General features: G+C 41.7%; 1 protein-coding gene across 12 annotated transcripts in view; it reads right to left on the bottom strand.

The window, feature by feature from the left end:
* The window catches only part of STN1 (STN1, CST complex subunit), a 59,379-nt gene that overhangs the window by 27,421 nt on the left and 11,032 nt on the right, over positions 1-20,926 (bottom strand). For 6 of the 12 annotated variants that reach the window (XM_027528828.1, XM_027528836.1, XM_027528839.1 and 3 more), the window contains exons 4-9: positions 19,067-19,135; positions 13,683-13,847; positions 12,855-12,978; positions 11,402-11,573; positions 5,369-5,491; positions 2,561-2,633 (exon numbers count right to left, since the gene is read on the bottom strand). In XM_027528828.1, the coding sequence (XP_027384629.1) occupies positions 2,561-2,633; positions 5,369-5,491; positions 11,402-11,573; positions 12,855-12,978; positions 13,683-13,847; positions 19,067-19,135 (726 nt within the window). Of the gene's footprint in view, positions 1-2,560; positions 2,634-5,368; positions 5,492-11,401; positions 11,577-12,854; positions 12,979-13,682; positions 13,848-19,066; positions 19,136-20,926 lie in introns of all 12 variants that reach the window. The other 6 variants (XM_027528827.1, XM_027528837.1, XM_027528835.1 and 3 more) reach the window with 2 other exon arrangements.

Below are 20,926 nucleotides of genomic sequence, written 5' to 3'. Positions count from 1 at the left end.
CTTTCTCAAACTCATGTCCATTGAATCAGTGATGCCATCCAACTATCTCATCCTCTGTCATCCCCTTCTCCTCCTGCCTTCAATATTTCCTAGTATCTAGGCCTTTTCTAATGAGTTGGCTCTTCACTTCAGGTGGCCAAAATATTGGAGCTTCAGTTTTAGCATCAGTCCTTCTAATGAATATTCAGGGCTGATTTTCTTTAGGATTGACTGGTTTGAACTCCTTGCAGTCCAAGGGACTCTCAAGAGTCTTCTCCAACACCACAGTTCAAAAGCATCAATTCCTTGGCATTTAGCCTTCTTTATGATCCAATTGTCACAGCCATGATTAAATAAATGGTCAAATATCTGTCTATCAATACATATAGTGAAATATAAAGACAGCTATTAAAAAGACAGGTACTTAATACACATACTGTTGCTGAATAACCTCTAGATTTAAAATATAATGTATAGAACATTGAGTATTATATGCTAAGCTTTATTTAGGCATTTTAGGAAGGATAAACTATACAAATGTGTTTTATAAATGCATATGACATCTCTAGGATACACCAGAAACCAATGACATCTACTACCTTGGAAAGGGAAACACAGAGCCTGTGGCTTGGTGCTGGGAGGAAGTCTGACTTTTCTCTGTGTGTTTTTGTACTTTTTTACCCTATGCATACAACATTCCGAATAACTTTTTAATGTCATAGGTATTTCTTATGAAAAGGGGTGGCTGCAACAGACTCTAAGTCCCTACATGATATTTTTGTTGGCATCCTGTTATTCATGCTCCAGAATTCGTCTCCTGGGAATTCACTAGTTTCAGGGAACTGGCTTATCATTTTTAGAGGCTCCCTTTTATAGACTGACTAGCAGAGCCTTGACAGACACACTCACCAAAGCAGGACCTGGCCTGTGGATTAGAAGTGGATATAAAACCTGCCACTTTATAGACCCTCAGGTCACCCAGGCTATTTGATTCTCTTAAGAAAGGTAGTGTGAATTACCTTCATTTGCTTCACCAGGCCCTAGGATTACTAATCCTTTATCCATCCTGTTCCTAATACACATCCAAATAAGAATCTGGCCAGATGGCTTGGGACTAGCATGAGTGGAGGAATGTCACCTGGGAAGCAGCCTCCCCTCTCATCCCTTCTTGGTGGAAGAAATGCGCATTTCATTGCTCTAAAAAGCTCTTCAGTTGTGGACAGGCAGTTTCCCCTCAAGGCAACTAAAGGATACTTTTCCTTCTTGTTCTGAATGAAGTGAACAATAGTTAAGAAACCTTGCATCAAATAATAGATTGCTTTCAGTTTATTTTAAGAGCTGTTATCACACCACTCTGGGAGGTGACCTCATGGGTCCTCAAAGGCTAAACAGGGCTGCATACCATCACCACCAGGGCTGGAGACCTGGTCCTGCTCCACCCACTGACTCAGCCTGGAAAAGATCCAGGTCTCAGGCATATGTGGGCTTTAAGGACAGGAGGTGGACCTCTCTGGAAAGAAAGCAAGCAGGGGGAAGAGGCCTGCCTGTGCTCCTTAACCAGCCTTTCTACTCTTCTTCTGGCGTCATTTGTTGACATATGCTGACATTTGTTCTTAGCATATGTTTACAAAAGGTAGACTGTGAAAAGTCACCTTTAAGAGTGGTCAGTTTACACAGGATTTAAAGATAAGACAAATGCTTTATTTCTAACTTGTGTGAAAATGGCAATGTCTGTTGTCAGACTATCTACAATTTGAGTTTCTAACCACTAGGGGTTGACCTAACTCCACTAAAATCAACTCTTTTTCTAAACCATTTCTCTTGCAAATTATCAGGCTTCTAGGTGACTGAATTATACTCTTCATAAACTGTAATGTCTAGAACCACTCCCAACACTGAAGGGCTTGATGGTAGAAGACAGGAAAATGTCAGGTTTGGGTTTAGAGACAAGAAGTCAGAGTGGAACAAGGAATAACACAAATTTGGTGGTGTTAGTGGTAAAGAACCCACCTGCCAATGCAGGAGACATAAGAGATGTGGGTTCAATCCCTGAAGATCCCCTGGAGGAGTGCATGGCAACCCACTCCAGTATTCTTGCCTGGAGAAGCCCATGAACAGAGGAGTTTGGCAAGCTACAGTCCATAGGGTCGCAAAGAGTTGGACACGACTGAACCAACTTAGCATGCACACAAGAGACTATGACACCAGAAAGACGTCAAAAACTCCTAGCCTGACAACTGACCTCGCTGTATCAGAGTCACCTGAGGAGTTTATTGTCTAGCCCCCAGCCCAGCCCCGAGTGAATCAGAGTCCCTGGGGCTGGGACCTGAGGGTGGTACGTTCATAAAACCTCCAAGGTTGACTCTTAGATGTGGCCCAGGTCAGAACAGCCGTGCGAGGCTAACATTCACTTGAGCCAGGAGAAACCTGAGCCTCCAAGAAGGCAGGTGTCTGAACCAGTCACATCTCTAAGCTGTTACTGGGAAAAGCCCTAGGTTTCCTCACCCTCTGACCAGTGCCCTCCAGGAGGGAACATTTCCCCTTCCAAGACACTGGAATACACGGGTATTACACCACTTACGATTTGGTTTCTGGCATTCTTCTTGAATGATCCGGTGGATCTTTCTGTGCAATTCTTTGTCTTCTCTCGTTACCTAAACAGGAAAAGAGAGTTTGGAGAGAAAGGTTAAGTGACAGAGAGGCTGTGTCACCTACCCTGCCAAATTATTATTTAGGGTAGTTCCTAAAGATGTCATAATAATCATCCATTCGCCATCAATGAGTGTGGTTTTCGAAATCAGACCTGTTGTCACGTCAGTTCTATCCCCAAGCAGCTTACTGCTGTGTGTGTGACCCACAGACATATTCCCATGGGAGGTGGTTCACTGGGGCCAGGATGGAAAGAAAATCTGGAATCCCTTGGTTTTGAGGAGCAACTTTCTTCTTAAATATTTATAACACATTCATAAAATTTCTCTTATTTGTTATATTTTTGAGGGAGGCACAGTGATCAAATCCCAGGACTCTTTCCTCCTGTGTTTCTTCTTGGGTTTCATGTTCCTTCACCCAACCATAGGGAAAAACAACAGAAATAAAACTGTGAGGAAAAGCTAGGAAGAGAGTAAGTCTAGCCTATAAACAGAAACACTGTATGTTCTCAGAGGCAAATATAACCTGGGTTCCTTTCTCAGCTAGCTCAGGTAACAGGGAAACAGCCACCAAATGGGCTTCACCATCACATTCAGTAGTAAATCTAATGACACACAAAAAAAGAGAAAGGAATAAAGAAAGGAAAAGAGGAAGAAAAAGAGAGAAAAAAAAAGAATGGAAGAAAAAAAAAGAAAGAAGTGGACAAACACATAACGTCAGGAATGCACCCTGGGCCGATGGGACGTGGAATGACCAGATTTAAGATGATGATACTGACAAGGACCCATCTGTGGACTCATGGGCTTGCTGGGAAGATTAAGGCAATGTGGGAGAGCTGCTGAAAGCTGGAAAGCACTAGACAGACAGAGGATAATGATGCCCCTGAGGCAATACCCTCAGGAAAACAGAAACCTAGGGCCAGGGTTGAGATGGGGGCAGGGAGTGAAATCAGCGAAGTGGGGTGGTTCTGCTGAGGAAAATATAGCTATTATAGCTGGATCACCTCACTCCAGCTCAGACTGATTCACAGGAGGAAGTGCCCCAGCCCTGCCACACCTCAGCGCTGGATGGCTGCCCACATCTGCTGTTCCTCAGGAAGAGCTGCTTCCTACCAACCCAGGAGGCCACGCAGAGCCTCATGGGAGAATGCGACAGTGGGGGTGGGGGTGGGGGCTGTTAGGGTGAGCTGCCCCACAAGAGGCAATCAACTTCCCTGCCCCCCCCAACCGCCCGCCCACCCTTATGCAGAATGGAATACCCTTTCCAAAAGTTACTGAAATAGTATTTAAAACATACCTTAATTTTTAAAAACTTTCTGAAACAGGGGAATCACTAGAGTAAATCAACATCAAGAAAATGTCCTGTTAAGGAAGGCTTCCCCTCAGGAATCACACTGTAGAGAGTAAGGCTCCTGGGTATCCTCAGGGTTTTGCTCTGTCTTCAGGAGAATCATGTGCTGCTCAAGCCACATCTATGCTACTGACGTGGACATGGATATCACTGTCAGCTCTGTTCCTCCAGTATTAAAGTCAGGCAGTGGGAGGTGAATTTTAACTCTAAGTCTGAAGGAAATGGCAACCCACTCCAGTATTCTTGCCTAGAAAATCCCATCGACAAAGGAGCCTGACAGGCTACAGTCCATGGAGTTGCAAAGAGTCGGACATGACTGGGCGACTTTCATTCACTGAGACAGGCAAGTGCTTGTATCCCTGGTGGGAATGGTAACTGTTACCACCTTTGGCAGAGCCAAGCAGATTGTATTGACCCAAACCATAAAGGTACATGCCCTTTGCTCCAGCCATTCCTCTTTTAAGAGTCAATCTCACAGAAATACTTACATAAGTCCACAAAAAGACAGACACAGCAGCAGTGTACTCGAGAACAGAAGATGGAAACAATATAAAAGTCCATCAGAGAGAAGTGGTTAAATAATTGATGGCAAGTACCCATCAGATAGACTACCATACAGATGTCAAAAAGAATTAGGTGGACATCCAAGGACTCGTATGGAAAGAGGCCTGTGCTGTGCTGTTCTGGTATCCAAAAACTTACAGAGTGTTATTTAGAGCCGTGGTTCTCCACTGTCCCAAGGGATACTTGCAATGTCTGGAGACACTAAGGTTGCCACAACAGGGCCTGCTGCTACTGCTCTCAAGTGGGTGAAGACCAAGGACACTGCCAAACACCCTACAATACAAAGGACAGCCCCCCACAACAAGGAGTCAACTGGCCCAAACAACTGAAGTTGAGAAATCCTGATTTAGAGGATGATCACATTTTTTTTTTTTTTAATAACAGGAGCATATATTTAGAAGTGTGCAGAAGAATGTACTGCCAAAAATGATACCAGAGGAAAGACAAAGGCCGGCTTCCATTCCTTATGTACCTCCTTAATGACTGACTTTTAAAAACAGCAAATAAGTTTCATCCACCTCATTAGAACTGATTCAAATGTATTCTTTTTAATGGCTGAGTAATACTCCATTGTGTATTTGGAGCCTATTATACAGAGTGAAGTAAGCCAGAAGGAAAAACACCAATACAGTATACTAACGCATATATATGGAATTTAGAAAGATGGTAACGATAACCCTGTATACGAGACAGCAAAAGAGACACTGATGTATAGAACAGGCTTATGGAAAGAAAAAAAAAAAACAGCAAATAAGTATTCCTAAGTAATACATATATTTGCAAATGGAAGCTAAGGGAAAAAAAAGTTAAGTTGCAGGTCTCTTACATAGAATAGGTTATCAAAACCACCATCTTTCTGGAAAACGAGTCCTTCTTCCTGCAGCAGCTTTACAGCATTCCTAAATATACTGTGAATTGCTCTGGAAGTGGTGTCATTCTTAAAACCCATCTGTAGGAAGGAAAAAAAAGAAGTCAGTCCCATCTTATAGCACTTGAGGGCAACTCCCTAGACCAACTGGTTATAAATGCACCCAACAGGCTTTTTATGGTAGAGTCAGAAAGATTCAGGTATGCACGGGCCTAGCAGGATAGTATTTAAGGAGGGCTGGGAAGTCTGCTCTGGCAGAATCACACTTGATAACTGTTCTGCTGCTGCTGCTGCTAAGTCACTTCAGTCGTGTCCGACTCTGTGCGACCCCATGGACGGCAGCCCACCAGGCTCCCCCGTCCCTGGGATTCTCCAGGCAAGAACACTGGAGTGGGTTGCCATTTCCTTCTCCAATGCATGAAAGTGAAAAGTGAAAGTGAAGTCGCTCAGTCGTGTCTGACTCTTCGCCACCCCATGGACTGCAGCCTGCCAGGCTCCTCCGTCCATGGGATTTTCCAGGCAAGAGTACTGGAGTAGGGTGCCATTGCCTTCTCCGGATAACTGTTCTACCCCTTAGTTTTTTGTTTAATTAATTTAACTCAATGATAGGTAATAGAAAAATCAAGATGAAAGTCTTTAATTTTTTTATACAGAACAAAAGATTCTATACATATTGGCTCATTTCTTTGATAAAAATTGTTTTATCAATTTTAATATGGTCAATATTAAATTTTGTAATAATTTATTTACAATATTAAAATTTGTAGATAATCAAATTTACATATGGCCACAATTTTAATCAAAAAAGTGAGCCAATATGTATAGAATCTTTGGTTCTGTATAAAAAAAATTAAAGATTTTTCATATATGTATATATATTATATACATATGAATATATACATATAAGGGAAATCAACCCTGAATATTCATTGGAAGGACTGATGCTGAAGCTGAAGCTCCAATACTTTGGCCACCTGATGCAAAGAGCCGACTCATTGGAAAAGACCCTGATGCTGGCAAAGATAGAGGGCAAGAGTAGAAGGGGACGACAGAGGGTGTGATGGCTGGATGGCATCACGGACTCCATAGACGGGAGTCTGAACAAACTCCAGGAGACAGTTAAGGACAGGGAAGCCTGGTGTGCTGCAGTTCATGGGGACGCAAAGAGATGGACACAACTTAGTGACTGAACAACAATAATACAACTTCTTCCTAAGAACATCAAAGAATTTTATACACATTGAAATAGGTTAGAGATTCCAACAGAGAGCGTATTAAATAGACTCCTTATTTTAAATAGAGGGTAGTGAAGGCAAACAGCTGTGCAGAGACCTATCAAAGGGGAGGGTCCATGGGCTGAAGGCAGACAGGGCCCCAGGGGAAGCAAGAGAGGCACGAGGCTGCTATCAGGTTGCTCTCTCTTCAACTTCGGTATCCCTTCCCTTCTCTAAGCGTGCCTACAGAGGTTGCCAGGTCATCCTACTTCTTATTTCAAGGAAGCCATGTTTTCCACCATGTCCCACCACGGTTAATCAGATTGCGGGCTTCTTGAATTGGGGACTCTGTGCTTCATCTCGGCCACCTGCTCCCTGACACACAGTGGGTGACCAAGAAAATGTATGTGCCATCAGTGGAAAGAAATACCCTGTAGAGATAGGAAGTAGCTTTCTAACTATTCCACTAGGGATTTTCAGTTCCTTCCTAAAACAAAGGAAGTGGTGAGTAATAACTGTCCTTCAAGGTACATACCCATTTTTTTTTTTTTAAAGATGTGACCATTTTTTTTAAAGTCTTTATTGAATTCGTTACAATGTTACATTTTTGGTTTTTTGGCCATGAGGCACATGGGATCCTAGCTCCTCGACCAGGGATCAAACCTACACCCTCTCCACTGGAAGGCAAAGTCTTAACCACTGGACCACCAGGGAAGTCCCCAGGTCCATTTTTAATGTGAGAGAAATCTGTAAAGATATTAAAAAGATCAGAGAGCCTAAAAAAGGAAAAACATGGCAAAGCGAAGGCGAAGTCCTGCCTCTCTAATGGGAGGACCTTATGGAGGCTGTCTGGACAGCACCCACAGATGCTGAAACAGAAAGTGTACCTCAGATTTTCTATGATGTTCCCTCAAAGTGACAGGTAGAGAAAATGCACCCCCACGTGGCCTCCGGTATTGACAATTCCATCTTGAAAGAAACCTTTGCTTCCTAGGAGAGGCCTCCCAGACAACATAGTTTGAATTCAATAGATCCTGGCAATGTTTTACCAACGTGCTCTCCTGGGCTAAGAGAAGAGTCTAACTTCCTTGATTACATTCAGAGTCGAGGTTTTTTTCCTCAACAGAACAGGCCTGGGGAACCTGGGCATTAGAACCTGGGTCTGAGAGTTGACAAGCATTCCAGATAATGACAGCATCCATTCTCTGAAGGGAGAATAAGGTTGAGAAATACTTGATGACTCCCACAGGCAGAAAAGCTATCTGGGTGTGTTTAGAATAAACACCTCATCCAGTCATCCTCGGCCACATGTCTTTTTACTCGGGGCGGGGAGGGCTGGGGGAGAGCTATTTCTAATTTCATACATGAGTGCTCGTACTTAGGAAAAGCAATGATCAACCCAACACAGGCTCCCCCACCACAACTCTTCATCTTCAACAACTTCATCTTCATAATTCTAAGGTGATTCATCTTTAATAGAAAGATCCTAAGGGTTGAGTTTATTCCATCTCTTACCAATATAGAAGTAAATTGGAAATTGACTAGAAACGCTTTTACGTGGTTATTCCTGTCATTGGAAATGACTGTTGATTATCCCCAGACCATACAGGAAGCCCGATTCCTCCTCCCCGAGTTCAGTGAGACGGAGCAGCAGGAAGGGAGGGTGTGAGGCATGGGAGAGTAACAGCAGTTTCGGCTGTGAACCAGGGGGGCCCAGCAGAAAAGGCTCTCTGTAAATATCAACAATGTGTGAAGCTTCCTTTCCAAAACCATTTGCCTCAGCTGACCTTGGGACATAATTCCCTGCTGCTTGTAAAGACATGGTCCCGAGGACAAAACCCCCAGTGGTCCTTGTAGCCAGTAGGTTTCCCTGGGCTGAGAGGTATGTCTTTCTTGTCTTTTTCTAAAGAGCAGTGACAGACTCATCCCATTCAGGAAATCGAAACTGCTCAGAAACAAAAACAGTGAGTGACTGGCTGAACGGGCTGAGCCTCCGCAGGCCTCTCCTCGTGGCGGGTCAGGAACTGGGTGGATCTCTGAAGTATATATATAGTCTTCATTCCCAAACAAACTCAACATTTATCCAGCTGTCAAAGAAACAATGGTTTTGCAAGTTTGCTTATCATGTTTCTGGATGTGCTAAGATGGGCCACCATGGAAAAAAAAGAAAGGAGGAAAACATTCAAAGCCACTCTTCCTACCTTCTCAAATATAACATGATCACAACGATTTTTTGTTGTTGTTGTTAAGCTTTCATCTGTATGACTACACAAAGTGCCAAAGGATCTAGGGTTTCACTGTCATTGTGAAGTGTCTTAGGTCTCCCAGGCTCTATTAAACAGAATTCAATGTCATGACACTGACCTCCCCAACCAGAGCCATGTGAGAGAATAATTCATAATTGATGGAAAAATAGCTTCCAGAGACAAAACAGATATAGCGCCATATTCATTGCTTTTTAAACATACAGCACCAGGCAGGCACGGATTTCTGCTCTGAACATTTACAAAAAGATAATCATGCCAAAAGTCCCCTTTGGAATGTTCTGAATGGAGGGGCTTTCTAGTCCTCAGTTCTCCCCACTTAATTCTCGCAGAAGAGCTGGCTCACAGGAAGAATGTGGTCTTTGGTAAGCTTCAAAGTTCCCTTCTAAACATGCCAAGAGAGTGCTCTGAAGTCCTGGGAGGCCAAGTTGGCACTGAGCCTCCTCTAAATGATTAAGTGGGAGGAAGGTCACTGGTGCTGTCAGTGGACAGCTGGGGAGCTAGCCCTGTGCAGAAGCCACGGCGGTGCAGAACAAAGCGGCCAGTCCTGAGCCACCCCACCTCGGTGTTTCCTGAAACGGTATCCCTCACCTCCGTGTATGAAACTGCGGATCACTGGGCATGCGGCCTGGTGCCAGGAAGCGATAATTAGGTTCATGAACGAAACTGAGAAGCAGTGGTCGCACTCAGAAGGTGGGGATGGGGACTTGGTATCTGTTCCACCAGAATGCTGTTGTTGATTAGTCGCTCAGTCGTGTCTGACTCTTTGCGACCCCGTGAACTGTAGCCTGCCAGGCTCCTCTGTCCATGGGATTTCCCAGGCAAGAATAATGGAGTGGGTTGCCATCTCCTTCTCCAGGGGATCCTCTGGACCCAGGGACTGAACCCACATCTCCTGAATTGGCAGGCGGATTCTTTACCACTGAGCCACCAGGGAAGCCCTCCATCGGAATGGTGAAGAATAATCATGTTACCTCGCAAGGGTTATTACGCCAGCCCTGCTGCTAATGACAAAAGACTAGAAAACTCTGAACAGTCCAGGAATGACCAGACCCCTTATGGTACACATAAGAAAATTCTGGTACACATAGTAAAAGATTATTATGGAGTGGCAAGTATGTTCACATGGCTGGGAAAAGGACCTATAAGACACACACACAATGAAAAGCTACGTAGATATAGTGTTTAGTAGGATACCGTTTGTGTAAAAGAAAGGATACAACTACTTCTAGTTTATATGTGCAGATTATCTGCAGAAGGATATTCATGAGACTAGTAGGGGCACTTGTTTCTAGAAAAAGGGGAGGAGGAAGGAGGATGGGAAAACTAGATACTTTCAGGGACTATTTGGATTTTTATTTTCTATTTATTTTTGTTGCTTGTTTCCTTTTATTTTTTGGCTATGCAGTGAGGCTTGTGGGATCTTGGCTTCCCAATTAGGGACTGAACCCAGGCACTCGGCAGAAAAAGCTCCCAAGCCCTAACCACTGGATTGCCAGGGGATTAATTCCTGGGCTACGTGAATTTTTAAAACCATTCATTGTTTCTATCAACAAATAACTGTGGAGAACATACTTTATGCCAGCTCTGTTCCAGGCCCCCTTCTAGACAGCAAAGAAAGAGACAGACAAAGCCTCTGCTCTTGGAGAACTTAAATTCTGGTGGAGGAATAGGCAGCCAAACAAATAAATACCAGTGTTATCAAGAGATGTGGAAACAGGGTGATAACATGGTGAGGAAGCTAATGGCTATTAAAGGAGAAGGTCAGGGAGGGCAAGAAGGTGACATTCAAGCAGAGATTATTCCTGGTGGAATAAATAAATACAAGTTGTGTTACAACAACGAAAAAATTGAGGAACTGTGCTGAAAGGGAAAGCCTAAAAGCAAAGTCTCAGATAATTTTTAATTCCAGGCCAATAAGTAAAGACCAAACAACTTGAGTTCACCCTATAACACTATGGGTGAAAAAACGGGGATAGCTCTTTCTAGGACAAATAAAAAATTATTTGAGTGTTCCTTAAAATTTTTGCTTATTAACCAGACTGAATACAACTTGTTCTTTATTCAAACTCCTAAGACAGGACAAGTTAATCTTATTATGGAGAAGAGAGAGCAAGTCATTAAAAACCTTGGTTGAAGTTCAAGAATCATCTTGTTGTTCAAAAAATAATTTTGCAAGAATAATCAGTTCTTCTCATCTATTTCCCCCTTCTTTGGCTCCTGCTGAAATTAAATGCCCATCTTAGTAAATACCAAGTACTATGAACCTTAGACTTTTTTTTTTTTTCCTACCCAAAGATTAAGCTTCATGAGATTAAGGAGGGGAAAAGGGCACGTCCATTCTCCTTTCAAATTCTCAGTGGTCAGTGACCTTTCCAGAACAGAATCAACATAACCTCTACACTCTGAGTACACCCTGTGAGTCTTAATGCCACAGTCATGTCTACCCACACTTTCCAGCTGCAGATCTGGGGCAGGGGCCTTGATTTCTCACGTGGGCATACCGCACTTACTTGCCCAGAGCAGGCGCTGTGAATCACAGGCTGGTTGGCAAGGGACAGAAGGGACTCCACAGTTTCCAACTCCTGCTGGTAAAAGCTTTGCACTCTGTTCTCCACAAGGAACTCTTTGGCCTTTTCACTCAGTAGACATGTGAGACTGTCAAGGTCCAGGGTGCCAGGATTGCTGCTGGGGAAAAGTTTCAACAAGACTTGCAGAAAACCATTATGTTTGTTCCTTTTGAACATGCATGAACCTGAAACGGGATCCCCAAGTGGCACAGTGGTAAAGAATCCACCTGCCAATGCAGGAGATGTGGGTTCGATCCCTGGGTTGGGAAGATCCCCTGCAGAAAGAAATGGCAACCCCCTCCAGTATTCTTGCCTAGGAAATCCCATGGACAGAGGAGCCTGGCGAGCTATAGTCCAGACGTTTGCAAAGAGTCTGATGTGACTGAGCACGCACACACACAAATGGCTAGCAAATGCCATGTTATAAGGATGTGTGTTTTTCACAAAAGGGGCAACGCATGCAGGGAACACTGCACGGTTGTTTATAAGTATGAGGCAGCACTATGGGAACTGATATTCGTGATTGATTTAGAAAAAAATCAAGCTGAAGAACAGTATGTGAAGGACAGTGCCGTTTTTGTCAAGAAGCAAATGACAACCCACAACATATGCAGGTGGATACGCAGGCTTGTGTGTGCGCAGAACGAACAAGTCTAACAGGATACACGCTGCGACCCTGCACAGTGGTAACCTCTGGGGAATGGTACGGAGGCGGGAGACAGGAAAATGGAGAACTTCCACTGTTTACACAGGTCTCTAGTCTGGGGATTTTTTAAAGTAATTTTTTGGAATATGTAATCTGTAAGTATGTTTATAAGATTAAAGGATACATGGTAAAGAGTTTCTTTTCCACCCTCCTCCCAGCCCCCCATCTACCCATCCCCAGCAGCCACTATGGTTATTTCTGTCTTCTCTGAGTTCTTTGAGGCACAGAGTTACAAACACACATATATTCTTACTCCTCCTGTTTATTTTTCCCTCCCTCAAAGAGAATCAACTCCTCTCTGGCTGAGGTATTGTTTCCTTGATCACAGTGAGCCTTGGTGCAGTTTTCTTCAGATTTCTTGGGGTTCATGGACCTTCCTGGATCATCTGTGAGTGTTCAGTTCTTATCAGACTTGGAAAATTTTCATCCGTGAATTTTTCAAATATTTTTCCCCTGCTCCCCACTCCACTCCTTCAGAGATTCCAATTACACATGTCTTTTCCTTCCCACCACCTCAGAACACCTGCACTGCTGCCTCCTTCACGTTACAGATGAGGACACGGAGGCATCTGGAGGGCGACAGACTTGCCCGGAGCCCCACAGGGAGGGAGTGGACGGCTCAGGCCCACCCCAGCATCTGGGATCCCACTGGCTGGCCCACACCCACAGCAGTCGCAGTCCATAACTTACCTCAGTGCCTCATCTTCCTTTAGGGCAGGGCTGTGGAAGGGCTGGTCATACACTTTCCTGTAGATGGCAGGCAGCTCCAGCATCCTTGCGATCTGAACGTTGCACACTGGGTCATCCACTTTATCTACGAGCCACGGAAACAACACTGAGATTAGTTCTTTCCCAAGTCCAGACTGCTGCTGGGGCAACAGTAAATGGGGCCCTTGGTGAGCCTTCTTCCTTATGGATGCCCAGGATCACACGGTCTAGAAGCACTAAATGGTCTCCGGCCATCCCATGAAAGGGGAGGCGATGCCCTGAGTGTCATAGACATGACCAGAGTAGACCAAGGCGAGGGAAAGCATACAGACATATTCACGCATCTGGTACAGTGGTGGATAACTGGGGCTGTCCTTGAGATTTCCAAGTGCAAACCAGCCAGATCAGTGCAAAGGGCATGGCTCAGATGACAAAGAACTGTCATGCTTCCGATTAGCTGACTTCCTCAGTGGTGCTCCAGAAATCTCCTGTCATTTTGAAGACTATGAACGCTCTTCCCTAAATGGATTCATACTAAAAACTTCAAAGTATTTTACAGACTCTACTATGTTGTCCAAATAAAATGTCAGTCATATATGATAAATCACTTATTTTCTTTCCCAATTTATTTAAAATTACTTCTCTTAAAAATAAATAAATGCTGATTTTCTTAAGGAATCATGTTGCAAATACAATTTTTTTCATTAAAGCTTTTTATTTGAATTTTTCAGATTTGACTTTTTACTAAATGAGCTTACTGGACACACACACAAAATAACAAGCAATTGGGCAGAGATACTGTATGCTTACAATAAGTCGTGGCATGAATCTCTCGCTCTCCTCTGAACATGCGGATGTGGCCTCTGACCCGGATAATGTCCCCAATTTCTAACTTTGCTCTCTGTGCAATGGTCTCTTGCAGCTTCTTAAGCTGAGAGGTTAAGCTCAGCTCTCTTGCACTTGGAGTGGCTGTAGCTGTTGGGGTCAGAAGGAAAGAAGGAAATGTACAACACGATCACTCCACCATCTTTGGGAGAGAGCTTGGGGTAAGACAGGCACAAGACATCTATTTATTCTACTTCTGACTTGTTGCTCGACTGTAGGAAGTCTGCGGCATCCTTCAAAATCCTCTACTGAATAAAAGGCATAAGCTGTAATTATCCAAAGGTCTGGGTGACGGGAACAGTCTGGTGGGAGGCTGGACAACCCAGTGTCCAGTGTCTTCTTTCCTCCCCCAGCACCACCTGTGCAAGGGCCTGAGCTGAATTCTGTGTGAGTTCAGCTGGGTTTGGTGGCAATAGCTCTAAACAACCCTTGAAAGTGTCCTTGCAGGGAGACAGAATATTGGCCTGAGGGGAAAGGGGCCCAAGAGTCTCCATTTGCAGTTGTTTATGGGGAAGGCAAATCTGCCCAAGGCTGGTGTTCCACTGAGGTACTCAATACCCTAATCTCTCTCACTTCTCTTCTTTGTTGAGTAACTAGGCTGACTTCTTGCTCTCTCCTGCTCTTGCTCACTTACTTACACACACACACACACACACACACACACACACACGAACACTCACTCACACCACTTAAAAACTATAAATTTAAGCAACTTCAAGAATTTGCCTGCCAACGCAGGAGATGCAAGAGACAGAGGTTCTATCCCTGCATCCGGAATATCCCCTGCATGAGGAAATGGCAACACTCCAGCATTCTTGCTTGGGAAATCCCATGGACAGAGGAACCTGGCGGGCTACCATCCATGGATTTGCAAAGAGTCAGACACAACTGAGTGACTGAGCAAGCAACTTTATGGTGAAAAGAACCCAATGCACATTCAATTCTAAATAATTTCCATCACTTGAATTTACTTCCAAAATGTATTAGTTAAATAATGAAAATAAGAACAGCCATGAATGCTCAGGTACTGCCAGTGCTGTTCTGAAGACTTTATAACCTATCAGCACATCTAATCCTCACAACCACTCTTATTTATTATTAGCCCTATTTTACTAATGAGGAAACTGAGTTACAGAGACATCAAACAACTTGCCCACAGTAAAACGACTGGTTAGCAACAAAGTTGGAGTGTGAACTCAGGCAGTCTCTAACCCCAGAGCCTTCCTGCTTATTCTTTATTCTCAGCTGCTTGTGCCATGAATGTACTCATATTTTCCATAGTTACAGCTAGTGTGTATAAACAATTTCGTGTTGTTTTCCTGTCTAGCATCACTTCAAATACACACATGTATCCACAGAATCTATACAATCCAGCATCTGAAATAACAACACAGCATTCCGGCATGTTCATACGCCACGGTTTTAGATAGTCTCATTAGATGTTTCCTCTGCTTTGGTAATTTTTTTTGTTTTGGTTTTTATCACTAGCCCTGTACGGGGCTTTGAGGTCAGCACTTAGGTAATGGAGTCAGACAGACCTGGCTTGAACGTCAGGTCACTTCCTGTTAGCTGTGCGACCTTGGGCAGGCTGCTTAACCTCACTGTGCCTGTTTCCTCAGTTCTGTTGTGGATGCAACAGTCCCTCTCGCACGTGGACTTGTTGTGTGTGGTCTTAGTTAATCCTTACATCATGAGCTTAGCATAATGCCAGATCCACCACAGGAAACATTCAAAAAATGTCAGATACTTATGAAAAATGAACAATTAGGCCCTCAAAACAAAAATTTTGTTTCCCTTGGGGTCTTTCATTTTTACTGGATAGAAAAGGACAAACAGGTTTAGAGTTCATTGCATATTATCAGAATGTGTGTCAGAAAATAAACAATCACCATTCTCTTTTTACAAAGTGTCACCAGCAAGGCATGTAGCCTTGTGGCTCCTACACTGGCTTCAGTCATTTGGGTTTTTAACACCTTAAAAAATACATAATGATTCTATAGCATTTCATTTGCTTTTAAATTGCCAGACTATGTGTTTTTATATAAGATGATCTACTCTCTGCATTTCTTTATGCATAAGCCCTTCATGTCTTTTGAACATTTTATGTTTATTTCTGAAAGAAATGCAGGGAAGCTTTATCAATAATGGTGATTACATCCCTTCTCCACATTCCAGTGCTTTTTTTTTTTTATGTTTATTTGATTTCATTTTCATACATACAAGTTTGAAAAAAAATCATTTAATCTATCTCTTGTCACCAGTGATAGCTTTCTTTGCTGTAACAGCTAAACATATATAAGAGCTTAACATAGATAGCCCCGTACTTATTGTGATAAATATGTAACTCTTATCTTCTTCGGGTTATTTTATGTAAGTTGCAAGACAGTGGTCACAGTTACCTCTTTTTAAATATTGTTATCAACCTAAACCAACAACATTTGTTAAATGCTTACTTATTTCCTATTGTTGTATTATTTCTGCTTTGTCATATACTAGGGTTCCTGTAATGGAATGAATAATAGTCTATTGACCAAATTTTCTGCTTTTTAATCTAACATAACTGAGATAACCGTGGCTCTGTAACATACAAAGGCACTACTTTTCTTTTAATACACTGACTATACTAAGGGAAAAAGCAACCCAAAGAGCTCGGAGAACTCTTGTAGACCAGTAACCAGTAGCTTGGAATCTAGACACAATCAGCTTAATGTAACTCGACTTACTGGGTTTCTTCAGAAAATACCCGAGTTATTACTTTTTAAAAGGTTATTCTGTCTGGGTTCCTATCTTTAAGTCCTCTTCTATTTAGGCTGAATTTTAAACATATTTATAAATTTCACTGCCATGATTCAGACGTTATAGGTAATAATAAATGATTTGTATAGCACTGCTGAAATGATCAGACTGAGAGCTAGTCTGAGAAAAAGAGGTTCAGCTTTCATTTAAAGGGTGAACCAAACTGCTGAAAAAACGGCTCAAGCTGTGTAATTTAATGAGTATAATGAGATGGTTGGAGCCCGACAATTTCATTTTAAGTAGCCTATTCCACTCCGAAAGATAAATCCCCTTTAAAATTCTAATATTAAATGCCAAGCTTTCTTAACTTTTCTCATAAGCTGAGTCCAAATGGTACATTCAATGTGACATTTATAAGAGTTAATATTATATTTTTACATTGATACCAACTGGAACATGATTTTTGACTTAGACTAAATTTTGTTTAAAAAAATTAGTCTTCAATGGCCACTTTCCAGTGGAAAGCTTTAAAACTAAGGGCAATTAAATTAAAAGGAGAGAATGGGCTAGTTGGGAACAATTTTAAAATATCACTTCGTATATAACATGATGAGGATCACTTTCAGGCTTTCTCCTTGTACCTTTACCCTCATTTTTATTCTCAAAGCAATTTCTAATTAAGGCTACCAACTGTGACTACTCATCTATTGGTCTACTTACAGTTATTTTTAAAATCTCACTTTCAGTATTAATAGACATTTTATCTTAAAAGTTACTAAGAGTTACATAATATATCTGATGATATCATTTTTTTTTAAAAAAAGAGTTGATTTCTAAAATGAAAACAATGTCTAAAAACAGCAGTGTATCAATGACAGCCCATGGACCAAATCCATCCACAATCTGTTTTTATAAATAAAGTTTTATTGAAACACAACCATGACCCTTTGTTTATGTACTGCCTATAGTCACTTTGGTGTTACAGTGGTGATGCTGAATGGTTGAGATGCAGACTATGGGGCCCACAAAGCAGAACACAATTATTGTCTGGCCCCGTATAGGAAAAGCATGCTGACCCTCAATCTAAAGACAGCACATTGAAACTACCCCTTCTGATTGAAGACCGTGACAATACAACCACAAACCTGAAAGTAATTTTAATACCCTGGACATACATGAAAATTCAAATATCTGATTGTTTCATAGGTTTATTTCATACCTTGTGAGGTATCTGCATAAAAAGCTGTTGTCTCCCTTCATTTTTTTTTTTTAATCTACAAAGCTTCCTCAGCTTAGTAGTACCACTGATACCAATGTTCCCAAATTAGGAAATGGGAATATCAAAGTGATATGAAAACAATGGCCAAATTCTAAATGTAAATACATCCAAAAATTAAGCAAAGGAGCATCCTTACTGGTCAGTAGAGTCAAAGTAGGGAGATGAGATTCTAACAGGTAATGTCAGGGGAAAAAAAGAGAAGAAACTACTCCAAGTGTTATACATTCTCACCATGTATAACAGAAGGACATAGATAGTACATGTTAGATATCAGAGCTGGCAATATTTATTGAATAACCCCAGTGTACATGGCACTATACTGCATATGCTGCAAAAAGAGAGATATAAGAAATAAGCGAAATTTCCATCGCTTTTCTACAACCAAAAATGATCACCACTATTGTACAATACATGTATTTTTTTAATATTATGAATTTAAGCAGCTCATAAACTACCTAAGGACTACTAAAACATATTCAACAAATTCCAAAAGATGTTTCAGTTATAGCCAATGAGTTCAATACAATTTTAAAGTTCTTCTTTAGTTTGTATTATTTAATGGCTAACTTCAAAGGAATCCTATCTTACCTTCTCATCAGTCTCAGAACTCCTGGCATGTCTGTATGAATAAGCTAGAGATTTCAGAAAATCCAGATCATGAGAACATAGAAGCTAGTGGCAACCATATCAGGGCAAAGGCTTTCAAAAGAGCATTGGTCAAATGATACATCCAGATCAAGGGGATTCTCACTTGATCAGCAATTAGGCTAAACCATCTTGACTTTTATAATAACTGGATGGTAAAAATGAAATGCTGAAACTTCTAGTTATCTATTTACATTCCTATAGGCTTAGGAGGAAGTGAGCATCAAAGAAATGGAAGCAAGAAAAGCAATGGGCTCCCCTATATCAGTTTACAGAGCAGCCAAAGTTCTGGGTATAGTGCTTCAAGTTATCAGTGTAATTCACCAATGGATAAATATGAAAATTAGCACTACCGCTGTTCACCTGAGCTAGCTTGAGTTACATCTGTTGGCCAGCTGTAAAAGTAAAGTGAAGTGAAGTGAAAGTCACTTAGTCGTGCCTGACTCTTTGTGACCCCATGGACTATATGGACTATACAGTCCGTGGAATTCTCCAGGCCAGAATACTGGAGTGGGTAGCCTTTCCTTCTGTAGAGGATCTTCCCAACCCAGGGATCAAACCCAGGTCTCCCACGTTGCAGGCAGATTCTCTACCAGCTGAGCCACCAGGGAAGCCCCGTAAAGTAAAGAAGCATGGCAAATAAAATTACCTGATGAGGATTTGGTATTATTCAGCCTTTTCCAGCAGATGCAGTTTATAACTCCAGTGCTATCATCCACTGCAATAGAAGTTTCAAAGAGTAAACAGAGACGTGGGCCACTACAGTGTGCAATAGCAGCACACTGCTACTGCATCCAGCCAAACTAAAAGATGACATTTTTCAACAGCCTGGTTAGGCAAATCCCTGATCAAACTTTTTTTCCACCCTTAGAAATAACTGCTTACCACACCCCAGTGGGAACTGATTCTCTGGAATGTCAATGTAATACATGAGCCCAGCAGAATGTAGTCAACGTTTCTCTTGCCCTATCTCAAGGGTATTAACTTCTGCCCAGGCCTTATCACTGCAGGGGATGTAAGGAAAGCTAAACATATCACAGAGAGCCATGTTTTACTTTCATGATACAACATAATTATATCTTGGTCACACAAACAGTACTGGTCTGGCTTATTTTATCCACAGTGCAAAAGAAAAATAAAAGAATTTCCATTGTACTTGGATTTATAACTGCAGAGAAATTTAGAGATGTTTGATCAGGGATGGTAAGTGTTTCTCTTTGCCTCATTTCTGACAATCTCAGAACAGAGACGGATCAATAAGGGGTCAGTGGGCTTAATGATTTTTTAAAAAAAACCAACAGCTAGACTGTTATAAAAGCACACTATGTAATACAGAAGAAATACATGGCAAAATCTTTTTATTGCTGGTTTAAATCTGGTTTAATGCAGAACCTGAGAAGACTTCTTAAACTAAAATAAATTCTAGATGGATTTTATTTTATTAAATATAATACAGGTAAACTTCAGAAGATGAGAAGAAAATACGGGTGAATACTTTCAACCCTGGACTTAGAGTTGGTGGGGGGAAGACTTCTTTAAGCAGACCTGAAAATCAGAATTCATTAAAAAAAAAAATCTGATATATTTGAACAACTAAAAACTAATTCTGTATAGCAATTTTACAAATGATGGGGTTAATATCTTAATATATGAAGAACTCACAGAAACTAATAAGGAAAAGATCAAGACTATAAGAGAAAAGGTGGCAAAGAAAAAGAAAATGCCATTCATGAAAGGTATAAAAGTGACCAACAGACATATGTCAGTATGCTAAATCACTAGTTACCAGAAAAAAAGAAGAAAATTTAAATGATTTCTCAGCTACTAGAATGACAAATATTAAAAATACTGATACCCTCACATGCTGTTAGTAGGAATGTAAATTCATACCAAATTTCTAAAGATTAAGTTTGGAAATATGTATCAAATTTTGAAGTGTTTATATTCTCTTAGTACTTACTTCTGTAATTTATGATGATGAGAACAACAAAACAAATATACACAGGTACATAGATCTTATATAAAGCCATTCATTGTAAGATCGTTTACAGTACTGAAAGCTGGAAATAACCTAAATGTTTGTAAATATGTAACTCGTTAAATGGCTACAGTCCATAAGGTCGCAAAGAGCTGGACAGGACTGAGCACACACACACTGGTTAAATAAATGACAACGGCGTGATGGACGAGAATACAAAGCACAGTGAAGATCTACAGTCACTGCGGGCTTCCCGGGTGGCTCAGCTGGTAGAGAATCTGCCCGAAACACGGGAGACCTGGGTTTGATCCCTGGGTTGGGAAGATCCTCTGCAGAAGGAAAGGCTACCCACTCCAGTATTCTGGCCTGGAGAATTCCATGGACTGTACAGTCCATGGGATCACAAAGAGTTGGACCCAACTGAGTGCCTTTCAGTTTCACAGTCACTGCTGTTAAAAGTTATCTCATTGTAAAATAGAAATGATATGCTAAGTCGCTTCAGTCGTGTCCAACTCTGTGGGACCCCATAGA

This window comes from Bos indicus x Bos taurus, chromosome 26, assembly GCF_003369695.1.
Source record: "Bos indicus x Bos taurus breed Angus x Brahman F1 hybrid chromosome 26, Bos_hybrid_MaternalHap_v2.0, whole genome shotgun sequence".
In the NCBI taxonomy this organism is placed as follows: domain Eukaryota; kingdom Metazoa; phylum Chordata; class Mammalia; order Artiodactyla; family Bovidae; genus Bos; species Bos indicus x Bos taurus.
This window is presented reverse-complemented; position numbering and strand designations above follow the sequence as displayed.